Source organism: Xiphophorus hellerii, chromosome 12, assembly GCF_003331165.1.
Source record: "Xiphophorus hellerii strain 12219 chromosome 12, Xiphophorus_hellerii-4.1, whole genome shotgun sequence".
Lineage (NCBI taxonomy): Eukaryota > Metazoa > Chordata > Actinopteri > Cyprinodontiformes > Poeciliidae > Xiphophorus > Xiphophorus hellerii.
In genome coordinates, this window is record NC_045683.1 from 16,706,020 (window position 1) to 16,720,774 (window position 14,755).

Here is a 14,755-nt window from a genome sequence, read left to right on the forward strand (position 1 = left end):
CGAATCTATGACACAGTTCAATTCCGGTTAACTGGGAAAGACCAATTAAATTTTCTTTATCTTATTGTCTTTACAACCTATTGAACTATGTATAATAATCTGAACTTTATGATCAGTATTTTGCTAAGAGGGAAGTGCAGCACACCAGAGAATGTGGTTTCTGTCTACCAAGAAAAAAAGAAAAATTCACCATCCCATCATGTTGTCCCTATGATAATTATATTAATGACAATGGAGGGGAGAAAAAAAGTGAAGTTACTTTTACAAAATGTTGTCTACCTTCTATCCACAAGAGGGAGCTACAGGGTGATGCAGAGGCAGAGTTATCAACACAACGTCACCTGAGATTAGATAAATCTGCTCTGGTCTAATCTGTGGTTTCCTGGCATGTTTATTCACTGTGTGTAAGTCTCACTCTCTGTGTGTCCATCTGTGTACACCACAGACTGGGCAGCAGAAGCTGAGCATGCTCAGTGGGGACACCTGTAAGACCCTGTATTGGACTTATCTGCACACCTGCACAGAGGTGAAGACACTCACCTGAGAGGATTAAAGTGGCGCGACTCTGAGCGATCTCTTTGCGGCTTAGGGAGCAGAGTTCGAGCTCCAGCAGCATCCACCTCCGTACGGACAGATGAATTTTGGGATCGACCAGGTCTTGTGGAGGAAGAGGAGGAGGAAGAGGATACACTTGGAGCAGAGAGAGGCTCCAAGGAGCGCCTGTCATTGGGTTTGTAAGTTGAAATGCCCTCATTCCTCCAGTGTGGACCTGGGCTGGTGGAGCGGGAGGAGTGGGCACTAGAGGACTTGCTCTGGGCTCCCTGGCTTTGACCACTTGCTTTAGCCTGGTGGTAGCGGTGAGCTGAGTGGGTAGACACATTAAACTTTTAGCCAACAGTGACCAATGATTAAGTCTGTGGTCGGGAACTATACCACATCACATTGAGACTTGAGAAACAGTTGATGAAATGAAGTTGCTGTTTGACACAGATGAGCTGCTGATAAACTAGTCAGTAAAAGCAGTTTGACATGTTTAACAAGATAGCAGGACAAGCGATCTTTCTGTTGCGTCTTGTGGTTAAAGGCATAACAGTCGGTGTCAGCTATAAAGATACGGATCCTTTGACTCTTTAGCAGCATTTTGGCTTAAGATGGTAAGCCTCACCCAGCATTGTTATGTACATACTTTGCAACTTGTTGCCTCAAGTAACATTTTATAATTATGACAAGAAGTTTAAAAGAACAAAATATCACACTCCTGGTTAAAATGTTATAACCACACAATAATGTATATAAGCTGTTGGAAACAAATGAACCTGCATTTTTTAGGCCTTTTCTGCATTCTCAGTTTCACTTCTAGATTTTTCTAAAATTACTTGGATCTTATAAATGTAGGTCCTTTTCATTGGCAAGTGACATTTTTCACTGTATTCCAGTGCAAATTCTCACAGAGTGGCAAACCCATCCTTGTTATTTTTCTTTTCTGACTTGTTTACAGTTGTCCTAATTAGTTGATGAGTTGTTTTATTATGTGCATCCTGTAGCGTTATAAAACACTTCCAGCCTTTCTGGAGCTTTTGGAGTTCTGATCACATTTTACAAGATTGGAGCTCTTTCATTATTATTCTTTGCTGATTCAAATAGCTGAACTAGTTTCTTTGTAAGATGTCAAGATCTGCTTTAGCCAGCTGTAAAAAAAAATAAACATACATTTGATTTAGGTGTGATGCATTAGAGAAACATTCAAAAGATGCAGGAAACTGGCCTTTTAGGAGTGACTTTAGGTATTGTTTCGCTGTATCAACAACAGTGCTGGGTTACGCTCTCTTCTCTCCAGCTCAATCCACAGCTTTTCTAGTGATTTTATGTCTGAGGACTGAGATGGCTATGAAGAAAGATTGAGTTTGCATCTATTGACTAAAAAGGATTTTGTTGATAATAATTTTAAAAGAAATAGTTTTGCAGACTCCAACAAATTTGGTTTAAAGTTTTTGTTTTGCATAATGTACTTTTGCAGTTTATCACCCTTTGCAGTCTAACAGAAAGATGACAAACAGACCCACCGCATTGCAGATCTTCCACCATACAGTGGACATGAGGTGATTGTCCACATATTAATCATTCTTTAATTTACACCAGAACAAACTAAAATGTTTCAACCAACAATAACCAACTTCTGCTGTATATACATTTTGCATGCATCGAATAAAAGTACACAATTTCTTTTTCTCAGTTTGAAGTGAAGACAGACCAAACTTGTCTTGCTTTAGGTCAGATAGAATTACCAAAATTATTTCTATTTGCTAAATTCTCCAATGATGCATTTATCTCTTGTCATTCACCTCTTTGTCATACTGGATCATTTAGCTAATAGGAATAACTTTGGTAACTATAACTAACCTAAAACAAGAGATGTTTGGTCCAGTTTAACTTCAGGCAACGTGACAAAATGTGTCTATTTATTTAGTGTATGTAAACTTCTGGTTGCTATAGAGACTTTGTGACCGCAGGAGGCCGCAGCTATCAGAGGTTCTCTGAAAACTACAGTTTTTATCTCTCATACCATCGTTTTTACTTCGCGTGGTGGTAAGATAAATATGGGTCCTCGCCCAATCTAATGGACCAGAGGCAAAGAAAAACAGGCCATATTTATCCCCCAGGGTCACAAAACGTTAAGGATTACAAATCAGACATGTGTAGGGACTTGAGCAACTTTAAAAAAATATATAAAGTTTCAAAGTAAAAAAGGATTTAGTTACATTTATTTCAAAGGAATTGTAAGAAATAAAAACTATTTTGGCATCAATGAATTTGTCAGTTTTTATTATAATGGATTTTTTTCCCCCTCACTAAATACATGTATTCAAAATAAAGTCAGAAGTTTCAGTTTCTGTAATAAAAGATTCAGTTATTTACAAGCTTTTCCAACATATTTTATTCAGATTATTTTCTGTATATTCTCGAACATCTAAAGTATTTCAGAGTTTTACCATTTGTCAGTAACTAGTAAACTAGTATAGTGTGCAACTAGTTTACTAGTTGCAACTAGTAAACTAGTATAGTGTTCATGAAGCCTAGAAATAACTTTATTATTTTACTTTTAAGACTTCTAAAGGCTGCTTTAAAAGCTTGTGTGCTTTGTGGTCAAAAAAGTTGGTGAATGATAGGGTTGGCATGACTCACGCTGCACATGTGCATTATGGGTTAGTGTGGGCAGTGGAGTGACTGCATATTTTAAATGGCAGTTTTGTAGCATTTCCCAAACCTACATGTTTTTTAATCAGGATGTAATTGTAGATAAGGTTCACTGTGACGCAGACTGTCTAAACGACCTCAGGTGTCTGAGTCAGTAAAACTGAAACGGAGGGATTAATGCAATGAAAACGTTTATCCAACATCTCTGACATTTACAGTTAGGCATAAAACCTCACGAGTTTTATTAATTATGCAACACATAAACAATAAAACTGTTTTGTAAGGGACAAAAGGAGAGCAGGAAGTGACCTCACCGAATGCAGCACAGCGACATGGATCATGCTTGTCCAAATAGTGCTCCAACGTGTCCCAGCCCCCTCCGACACGCACCATCACATGAGTCCGGAGGACCTGAGGGACGGGAAGAGAAAACAAGGCTTCAATAGATGAAGGGAATGGAACAGACATGCACATTCAAACACAAATAGACCTGATTGAACACAAAACTGCATTGATATGGAAATTTTACAAGCGGGGCCGCTTGTTGAAGGCAGGCAGGCGGAATCTCCTGTTACATAAAGTCTGGATTTCCCCCTTCCTCTCACTTCCCCTCCACTCCTTCTTCCTCACATCCCCCCCCCCCCCCCCCCCCCCCCCCACACACACACCCCCCACTGCTGCCATTTAAAGGGCTGCTTATGATTAAACAAAGTAAAGCAGCATAATAAAAAAAACATGGCATATTCTCCATTTGGGATTTCTACAGGATGATTTTGCACTGTATTAAGTTTCTTCTGCTGTCCACTTGTCTCCCTAACAGAGATTTCATTTTTCAGGAGCAATTAGAAAAAGGGGAATCGGGATAAGCTAAGAGAGGAGGGTTTGGGGTGTATGTCACTTTCCCCTCCCTTACGCGGTTCTTAGCACACACCCACAACATCAGGCCGAGAAGCCTCTCTCCCTCCAGGCAGAGGCCGCCTTTGTTGAAGCTGCACATTTCCCTTGATGTGACAGCTCTGTGGATGCAGCCCGCTCCCTCGGGTTGTGTAACACAGTCTGTCTGCCACATGTTTCAAAAATTGCTTTCCCCCATGAATGCGAGGGCATTCAAGGCAATCCATACTGTCAAATCTGAGTGAGCTGGCACAGAGTTAATTTAATTTGCATTCACCCATGCGGCTCTGCATCTTATCAGCATGACTGTGGTCAAAAAGAGAAGGCAGACAACAGATGAACCCTACAGTCTGACCCCCACCTCTCCTCCATTGCAATCCCTGTGGCTGCTGTGACTTTGTTTCCTCTGCCTCTGTGCCCTTCTACATGAAATCCATCAAAACAGCTCATCTGCTTATCTCTATCAAACCAGTTTCTATAAACTGCTTACTCACCACTGCTTTGACCTCCTGCCAGTAACAGGTTTACTGTCTGTGTGATGCAGTGTGACCACCATGAGCCAGCAGTGCAAAGCCAGTTACACGTGGTCCAAAACACGCCATCATATTTTAAGCATCTCTGCCGTCAGACACGGACGATACATAGAAGATATCAGCTAAAGAAGATTTGTGTTCTTTCTTATTCATGCATATTTGTTTTATGTTTAAATATGTCTGTCTAACTTGTTTGTTGTGAGTGGCTGTGATAATGGTACCAGCAGCTGGGAAATACAAGCTAAGGCTTCAGTGAAAAGCAAATATGAAAAACCTTTAGCATTGTTGTCATTTTGCTGGAGAATAAATCATTGCACTGTGGATGAATTAATCATTAACACAGAAGTAGTAGTAAATGATAAAAAAAAAAAATAAAAGAGGCCAGACCTTGTAAAAGTATTTATACACCTTTAACCTTTTCAGAATTTACATCACCAACAAAAATTTTATGTATTTTATTGGGAATTTAAGTGACAATCCAACCTAAAGAAGCATAATTGAGAAGTTGGAGGAAAATTATATCTTTTATTATTATTTTTAACCCTAAGGAAAATTCTGACCAACTAATTGCTCTAATAAGTCACTTAATTAGTAAACAAAGTCAGAAAAAAAATCCTGTCAGGCATCAGAGTTTGGCTAGAGAACTGTAGTGATATCTCTTTTCCTGATGGGAAAATAATAGTAAGGATCAACCTAAACACGTCACACCTCAGGAGCAACACGGAGAGAATGGAACGGCTTTCCTTTCAGGAGAGAAAAGAAAAGCTGTTCAGAGTTTAAAAAAAATAACAACAAAAAAAAACATGGACGAAGCAACGCACTGTTTTTCCATTCAACAGAATATCTATGACAAGACTTAAAAGTTTAAGACACTCTTCATCCAATCTGATTGATTTGGGGCTTTTTTTTTTTACAAAGATGATGATCCCGCAAGATATACAGAAACAAAATACTTGATACTTTGGAGTTTGTGTTTGTAATATAAGAATATGTGAATAAGTTTAAACTGTATTAATGCCTTTATACATCATCATTGTGCTTCACTTGTCTCCTCATGTAACGACGTTCTCCCTCTGATCATTATACATACATGATGCATCAGCATCACAGAGGAGTTTCCCCCCCAGCTGACTGCTTGTGAGGGGACCATGTTCCACTTCAAAACTGCGGCTCAGCTGCCTGCTTTACAGACTGCTGAAGGGGGCTTCACAGCTTTTTTAAGACCACAGAGACACAATCCCTGTTTCTATGGGAACAGCGAACAGAGAGGCTTCTTGTCAGCTTTGCTGAGGCGTGTTCAACCACTGTCCTGATATTAAACTCGTGGTTCATTTCAGCTGTTGTTCTCAATGACTGGAGCCTCTCCTCCCACTGAAAAGTAACCCACACCCTAAGGACAAAAACATCCCATTACCCACCACCCCTCCACTCACAGGGTGATGTTTGCTTTCATGACTTCATCCCGCTTCAGTGTGAGATCCTTGTCACAGCTTTAGTAGCTGAATAGGAGTTTGTAGGCAGCTAAAGCCTTTTAAATCACAGGAGAGGAATAAAGGAAGTGTGTTGGGTGCACTTGGAGCTGCTTAGGCAAGTGCATATTCACTGTCATCCCCAGCGATGAATCAGCAGAGGGAGGAAACAGCATGAAGAGAGCCAGTCTGACAAGTCAAAGGCTGTGAGACAAACAATCACAAACCCCAATACCATCTCAAGTATGACTCTTGAACTGAAATGACTTCTTAAAGAGACAAACACTAAAAAAGCAGATCACAGACCAACTTAAGAGTGATAATATGTCAGGAAATACAGGAAGGATTAAGAATAAGAATTTTCCTCTTATCTTATAGTAAAATCATACTGTTCAGGTTGTTTGTTCTTAAATACTCATAAATGATTGCCTTACTTTGAAAAAAATAAAACGCTTAAAAATTAATCTATGCTGCATCAAATTCTGGATCTTTCTTCAAACATGTCAATAGAGGATGTTGGCATGAAAAAAAAGGATAGAAAATTCTCTCTCTATGACATTTAAAAAAAGCATCTTAGTCAAAATGAAAGTCATTCTTCAAGCATTTTTAATCTCTACAACTCCTAAGGTAAACTACTCTCTAAAAGGAGACTAAATGTTTGAAAGGGAAAGAGATGAGCACCATAGAGGACAGGGAATTTTTAAATCAGTTTAATTCTGTTGAAATAAGCTTTACAAGCAACATTTCAAGAAATGAATAGAAACAGCCTATACTAAAACACACTATTGTGTAGTGAAACACACTACAAACGTAGTAAAAGAGTTATGGAAAAAAAAGTTTGTCTTTTTTATGTAAGTTATGTAAATATTGACTTTCACTTGTAGATATTCTTTGAAACCTGTGTGTATTTTCTGTGATTCAGGATTTATTTTAAAGGTTTTATGTAAACATCTTGGACTGATATAGGCAAAACAAATTCATCACATGGACATAATTATACACTGAAACAAAAAACTACAAATTTGCCTCATTTTGCTAACATTTTAAATGATCTTAGAATTGATGTATATTACCAGCAGAAGGAGAAAGTCCAAATTAGATCTAATGATATTGGTACAGATTACTGCATCTTTATAAATTCAAAGGGTAAAACTGAATCTACTGATTATGCACTAACATCTTTCATACAGCTGTTTGCTTTAAGAGTTGCATACTGTAATTCAAAATAGAATATAGTAAGTAAAATACATTACAACCCATTGGATATTATATTGAAGGCAAAGACCAAATGGTGCCACCAGATATGATAAATAATGCTAGAACTTGCAGCCAAAGAGTCTGATGGTGTAATTTAAATACATGGAAACTAGAAAACCATCCAAAGAGTCCATTAATCTGGCTCCGGTGCATCTGAGGCAGGAGAGACCAAATCGATCTCTTCTGAACTGGCCTTCCTGTAATATGCCCAGAGGAATGGTGAGGGTACGTATCAACTCCCAAACTGGGAGAAACATGACAACAATCCGACAGCTTCAGCCAAGATAAAGAGAGCGCAGGAAATTACCTAAACCTCTATTTGCGTCTGCATAGAAAAGGTTGCTTACTGGGTGTGGGCCAGAGAAATGCAGCTTGTAAAAACTCTCATAATGCAAAGAAATCACAGTGCTGTTACATGAAAGCACTTTAAAGTGGTCTGAATTAGCCAAGCAGCTGAGTTCTGTTGCTTCATAACCCTTGGAACAACACGTGAAGCCATATGTCGGCACCATACGGTTCCACTCAATTACTGAACCTCTTCAGTGCCAAATATAGCAGCAGAATGATTGTAGCTTACAGCATTTATGATCTGTGCTTTGGTTTTACTGTTTCATTTAGTTTCTGTCAGTAACTCAATTTCACTATGACAAAGTATTAGGGACAGACAGTTGGAGGAAAAAATGAGAAGGAAATATTTTTCATTGCTTATTTGTTTTGTGATAAAATTTGAAATGTAAAAAAACAAAAGAGAGAGCGAGAAAAAGGCAAAGCAATGAGATGAAAACTGAAAATGTTTCATCAAAGCTAAAAGGATGAGAAGAAAGTCAGAATGACTATAGAGAGAAAAATATCAAGAATAAAGTTGAAACAACACTGGAGCAAAGACTTGCAACAATCACAGCATGTGTAAATGAGCTAAAACTGTAGAACAGGATTTATTAACAAAATGTATTCTCTTAAACATAGTGGATGCAAACTCTTAATCAGGATGGATGTTGACTCGACGCTGATCAAACCTGCTTTTAGAGAACGTAGCAGTTTCCGGATTTTGCCATTTCTTTAAGATTTTATTTTCACTTTATTGTCAATATTGTCACTTAAACCACAAAAAGCTTTCCTCATATTTCAACTTTACTCTTGAAATCAAATTTCAACTTTATTCTCAAGATTTCACCGTTATTTTGCAAAAGAAGAGTGGCCCTAAAGCATATGACATACTTCTGATATCTGTCAGTATGTTAAGCACGGCGACAGAAATTCCTTTAAGAAATAAAAAAACTACCATGTCCTGATTGGGACATTTTAAAGATTATTCCTTCCACCATACCTCAATGTACCTCTAAACTTTATAAGAAACACATTCTCTTTCTAGCCATTCTGCGGGATTGAATAAAGTCACTTGAAGTTACCCAAGGTTTCTCTGAAGAGCATAACTCTCAGATAGGCTCAGATATGGTTGTAAATAACTTTTTTATTTCACCATTATAGTGCGTGTACAGACATAGCTCCAATAAAGACACCCACAAAAGTTATCTTGCACAATATTCCGTACAGTCATTATGTTGAAATTCTTCTATGAACCAGAAGAGAATCCAAAGAAAGCAGCCATGAGGTAATTAATCTGTTACTGAAATCCTGTCAAACTCCACTCATTTTCTATAGACCAATAGAAAAAACTAATACATTTTGAATAACAGAGTTCAAGTGATTGAATTTATCTGCGATTTTACCAAAACATCAGGCTCCTTTCTGACAGCCCACTTACTGATGACTTTATATATTTATGTGTATGTAAAGTGTTAGGCATGGATGGTGAGGCTTTACTTTGTCTATTTTGATCTAAATTAAAATCCAAACGTCTTTCTTCCATTGAATTTTTTATTTTTTTTACTGTAACTTTTATAGAAATAGGATGTTAGGAAGGTACATCCATCCATCCATCCATTTTCTTTCCCTAGTGGGACCTGTCCCTAGTGGGGTTGGGAGGGGTGCTGGTGTCTCTCTCCAGCTAATGTTCCGGGCGAGAGGCGGGGTTCACCCTGGACAGGTCGCCAGTCTGTCGCAGTACAAAGGAACAATAAAGGACAAATTGAACCCCAATCTTCAGCTTGACGAATCCCTCTTGTTTGTAGTTCATATAAGGAAGTTCTTTTGAAATCTGAACAGTATTTGTCTATTTCTACAACATGTGTGAGTTTGGTATTAAATTCGAAAAGTCTTGTTCATAAGAACGTAATCAGGAAAAATCAGCAAAAAATTTATATTTCACTGTTTCATTAAAGACAGGAGAGCTGGATGCTATTTATCATTTTAACCCAGCTGTCATCAAAAGGCAGGAATACACTTTATTGTTTTAGTTTGCTCATTTGTCTTAGTGCAATCATAGAAATTCAATCAAGTTTTGAAGTAAACATTTAATTGTTGGGTCATATCAAATAGAACTCATCCAGTAACTATTTAGCAAAGCTTGTGAAACTCAAGCTAATAAAATATGTATTCAAAGTTACATATATACTGCATATTCAAGTGCAAAATTAAAACATAAAACAGTTTGATAAGCAACAACTCCAATAGATTAGACCTACCCTGATGAAGATCAGAGCACTGGAGTCTCCTACTTTGTACTTCCCTTCGGACACTTTAATCATAGGAAACTGAGCTGGACAGGAACACTGGCCAAGGATTTCACGTACCTGATGAGAACAAAAAAAAGGAAAAAAAAACACACATTATTTTAACAATGACGACGACTTACAAAGGTGACACATATATGAGGGGGAGCCTGACGAAGATGCCTTCCTGTTCTTTGAGGAGATCAAGTTTAGTCATAATTATGTGTAACTGGGGATTAAAGCACTGCTAGACAAGAGTGCAACAGCATAACAATGACTCTCCTTCACAGTGTGAGAAATGAACAGTCTCTTGGCTGCCAGAGAGTTAGAGGATGTTGGACAGTCATCTTCCTGCCAAATCTCCTTTCCAAGTACCTCCTCGGTGATAAAACGCTGTGCCTGGCTGTCTTATCATAATAAAAGCTTCTCTCACCTGATCCTATTACACAATTATGGTTTTTGAACTCAACACAAAACATCTCAAAAACACATTTCAGCGCTCAATAATGAACTCTCTCTCTCTCACACTCTGAGCAGCTAATGACATATTCTCTGTTTGTGGCATCATGAACCTAAAGGGTTAAAAAAAAAAAAGCCCGGACGCTGAGTGGTGGTGGTGGAGATGATGATGATGATGTAAGCAGGCCGGTGTTGCCAGCTGGGATCTGAATCGGGAGTCAGAGCCCTTGCTGTGGTCGAAGGGGGTGCTTATTAGGCAACCAGGAGTCAGACACAACTGCAGGGCGGAGTGAGATCAGCCCTCTGCTGCACATGCCGGAGTTCTGTCTGGATTGGACAGCCTGCATGTTTGCCTTGGCGTCTCTCTCTCAGACAAAGGCGTGTGCACACTTGTTGACGAGGAGGTAGAGAAAGTGGAGCACCAAAGGGGCGGAAAGCACAGGAGGACAGGATCAGTAAATGCCTCTTGACTTAGTGTGCAAGGACAACAGGGCTGAGGTACACTGAAATAATCAAATGACATGCTAGAAGAAGATTGTGGGTTTGTGAGCTTTTAAACTCTAGATGTTTACAGCACCTTTCATGAAGTACATCAGGCTTTAGGGATATACTTTGCTTCTGGCAAGTAGCACCTTGTTATTTTCTTTAAATGGCATCCTTCTTTTATCAATGCTAATTAAAGAGGGGCGACTCCAAGCACTAAGACTCTGCATCTCACCTGCAGCTACGTTCTCCGTTTCACCTGCTGCACTAAAGCCTCAGCTTACTGTTTCACTCTTTCATCCACTCTGCACATTTTAAGTCCCTTTGCTGGTTGATTGGGTTAATATGAGGATAAAGTTCATGCATCATGTTTTAGCGTCAGAAAAAAAATTAAAGTATTGAAAGTATGAAGCACAAATTGATCAAAATCAGCTTTTCCTTTGCTTTCCAAAGCATGTTAATATTTTTAAAGGTAATTTTCTGAAACAAAAAAACATGGTCGAGCTCCATAAAGGTAAACAAGTCAGGATGACAAATGTCTCCTAAAAGCCTTAAAAAACGGTTTTGCTCTGTGTTTACATATTTAGTAAATACTACATCTAAAAAATGATTAAAATATTTACTGATGTTAGTCGAGGCACTTATGGAGCATTTACACATTATTTAGCTGGACATCCCTGAAAAAATCCTCACTATACATCTGGAAGCGTCTTTTTAATGTAAATAAAATGTGTGAAAAACTAACTGCAGACAGATCAACAGAGTGGTGAAACAGACAATACCTTTAGAAAGATGTTTTGGTAACTATGTTACTGTAATGTTGAAAACCTACAGGAGTAAAGCATGAGCTGATTATATATAGAAGTGTGTGACTTGGTGACAGTTGGAGGAACATGCTGACGCAAGTATGTGAACATCGGAGTAATGATGGTCAGAACAGGAGCAAAAATTTAATCTTTGTGAATACTGGCATAATTTTGGTATTACAGGTGACTGTTCACCATAGTGATGAATTACAGGAAGGTTTGGTTCAAAAAGAGCACCTTCAAATGGTTTTTAGGATCCCAAGCTACTGCCCTTAGACATTTTGCATGACTTTTCCTCACTGGAAACATTGCAATATAAATCTTCACGTTTTGAACCCAAATTCAAACTGCAGACATTCCTGTCACTGCTTTTTTCCTGGATGTACTTATACTCTGGGATGGTGGCTCAAACATATAATGTCATCACTTTCAGCTGTTTTCTCAGCTGCCTTGTGCTTGTTTTTTTTTTTTCCTTTTACGCCATTTTACATATTTTCTTGTTTCTGTCATGGAAATGAATGTAACTATCACGAACAACTGAACAGAAAACAGAGCTGTTAAAATTATTATATAGTATATACCATTTATTATTTTTGTTGTTGCTTTGCTTGGGCCTTTACTCTTTCTCTGTTACCCTTACTATTATTCAGTTTCAGAGAATGACCAGCCCATTTTGGAAAAACTGCAACCGGTGAGTGAATGGAAAGATTGCTATAACAACACAAACACAAACACACACCCAGCTCACTGTTCCTTTTTTCGCTGTGCAGTTTGTACTCACCTCAACTGAGGTCATGGGTTTTTTCAAGGGAGGAGCACCACGACTCACACAGAGCCTCACATGAAGAACAGAGCAGGAAAATGAACTATAACATCTCTAAATGATAACCTAATCAATAGACACTCTGACAGTTTAAGTGTTTATATTGTAGACTATTTGGTGTGAAGTGTGTGCAGCTTCCCATGTCTTCACTGTGTCAACAAGACTGGAAATACTGAAACATAAATTCACACACACACACTGTCTGCAGAAGGAGATGGAATGGGAGGAGTGAGAAAAGGTCAGGCAGGAAATATGCGGAAGTGAGCAGGAACGCTGAGAAAAACTACAGGAGGAATTACAGACCCAGATGATCTGGAGGAGAGACAATTTCAGCAAGAGTTGCAGATGTTTGAGAGAGAAAAGCAAAGAGTGACTGAACATTAGATCGCATGCCCCCACTACCCTTTTCTTAGAACCTCCTGTTTTTATCTTAAGATAAGCAATACGGACATGTTTTCCCTAAGAACAGAAAGAGAAATGAGTGTTGTTCTCTTAAAGCCGAGCCTCTGCATTTGTCCTCAGATTGTTTCAGGTATAATTAACATTCCTTTAAAAATGCCTCTGCTCAGATCACGTCATATCTGCCCAGCGTGAGTCAACAGTCTCCTAATTTTGTTCCTTCCTGACCTGCAAACTTCTAAGGGCCCATTGATGACAGAGATACGCAGACAGAACCCTTGGGAAGAGTACAGGAAACAGGACAGGAGGAGATAAAAAAGCTGTTTAGGTTTTACTATCCATTTCTTTATTGATTCAAGTATAGATTATACATTTAACACTACCAGATGGCCTTGAAAATAACATTATGACCAAGCAAAGCAGACTTTTGTATTCTACAAAGTGTGTCTGCACGTAGAGGGCTTTGCAAATGCATTCCTGACCCTTGAACTTCTGAACCTTTCGTCACATTACAAACCCAAGCTCCAGTGTATTATACTGGGATCTTACGTGATAGTCCATCTGAAGCTGCTCACACATGATGGGAGGATGGACTAATTAGAGGAAAATCCCACACTAAGGAAAAACTTTAGGAAATTTACTAGTAATACTGATCTGTCATGCACTACTTTGTGTTTTATTCTATGACATAAAATCCCAATAAAATAAAAGTTTGTGGTTGTAATACAGCAGAATGTTACAAAAATTAACGGGGCATTAATATGTTTGTGAAGCACTGTTTTACTGATACAGAGTTCTTGCCTGGACGTTCCTCACAGTTTGGGAAGCTCATTTTCAGTTTTGCCTCTCGTGACTCATCTTAGGACCAGGCAGTTTGCTAAGCGCATTCTTCAACATTAGGTGTGCTAGTCCACTCATTTTATTGGCTCATTTTATGGCCTTTCTACAGAGTACAAGTGCTGCTACACTCCAAACGATAAAGAACAAACATTACTTCAAGTTTCCTTCTTTTTGTAAGACAATGTATTAAAAACCACAGAAAAGAGAATTTAAAGGGTTTTTATCAATGTAGGACAAGACTCCTCTTTCAGTTTATCTCTCCATGGGCGGAAGCCTGGACATTTTCCAGAAGAGGGAAAAAACATAAGATAAGGAGAGAAAGGGGAGAGATTCAACCCGAAGAGGGCAATTCCCTGGCAGAACAAAAATGTTTTAAAGTTTTTGAACCACCATCCTACATATCTAACTTTACTTCCCCTCACAAACACACACCATAAACCAGAATTGCTCCAATCCTCTAGCTCATAAATGCAACACAGTCTGCGCACAAATTAACTTTGTAACCAGCATGGGGTGCAGGGAGGTGCAAAATGACAGCATGAACGACAATAATGTTTTCTAATTATGTTAAAGCTGTAGCCTGAGGGATGGAGCTGAAGCACAGAGTTAGTGAGGTGTGTGTTACAGGCCCAACCAGCACAGAAGTGGCAGAAAAACAGATGGATGGACGCCTCTGGGTCACGTATGTCAGTTAAAACACTCACATGGGGAGGAGGAATAGATTGTACACATTGATAATGAGTTTAGAGGCTACGGTTATTTGTGCCTTTCTGTGTGATAATGATTAGTTTTGCCATTAAAGTGTAATGAAGGTGGACTAAATGGGAGAAGATCTAAGCCATTGAGTTTATTCGTGCATGCTTCACCTTTCATATTACACTGTGTTGGTCCATCACTTAAAAGCCCAATTAATACATTGAGATTTTGTGGTTGAAAAAGTTCAAGTGGTATGAATACTTTTTTAAGGCTCTGTAAATATATCCAT

General features: G+C 38.6%; 1 protein-coding gene across 2 annotated transcripts in view; it reads right to left on the bottom strand.

Moving 5' to 3' along the window:
• The window catches only part of gas2l1 (growth arrest-specific 2 like 1), a 28,480-nt gene that overhangs the window by 6,830 nt on the left and 6,895 nt on the right, over window positions 1-14,755 (bottom strand). Inside the window, exons 2-4 of one of the 2 annotated variants that reach the window (XM_032578223.1) lie at window positions 9,934-10,041; window positions 3,510-3,606; window positions 541-862 (exon numbers count right to left, since the gene is read on the bottom strand). In XM_032578223.1, the coding sequence (XP_032434114.1) occupies window positions 541-862; window positions 3,510-3,606; window positions 9,934-10,041 (527 nt within the window). The remainder of the gene's footprint in view (window positions 1-540; window positions 863-3,509; window positions 3,607-9,933; window positions 10,042-14,755) is intronic. The other variant, XM_032578224.1, reaches the window with a different exon arrangement.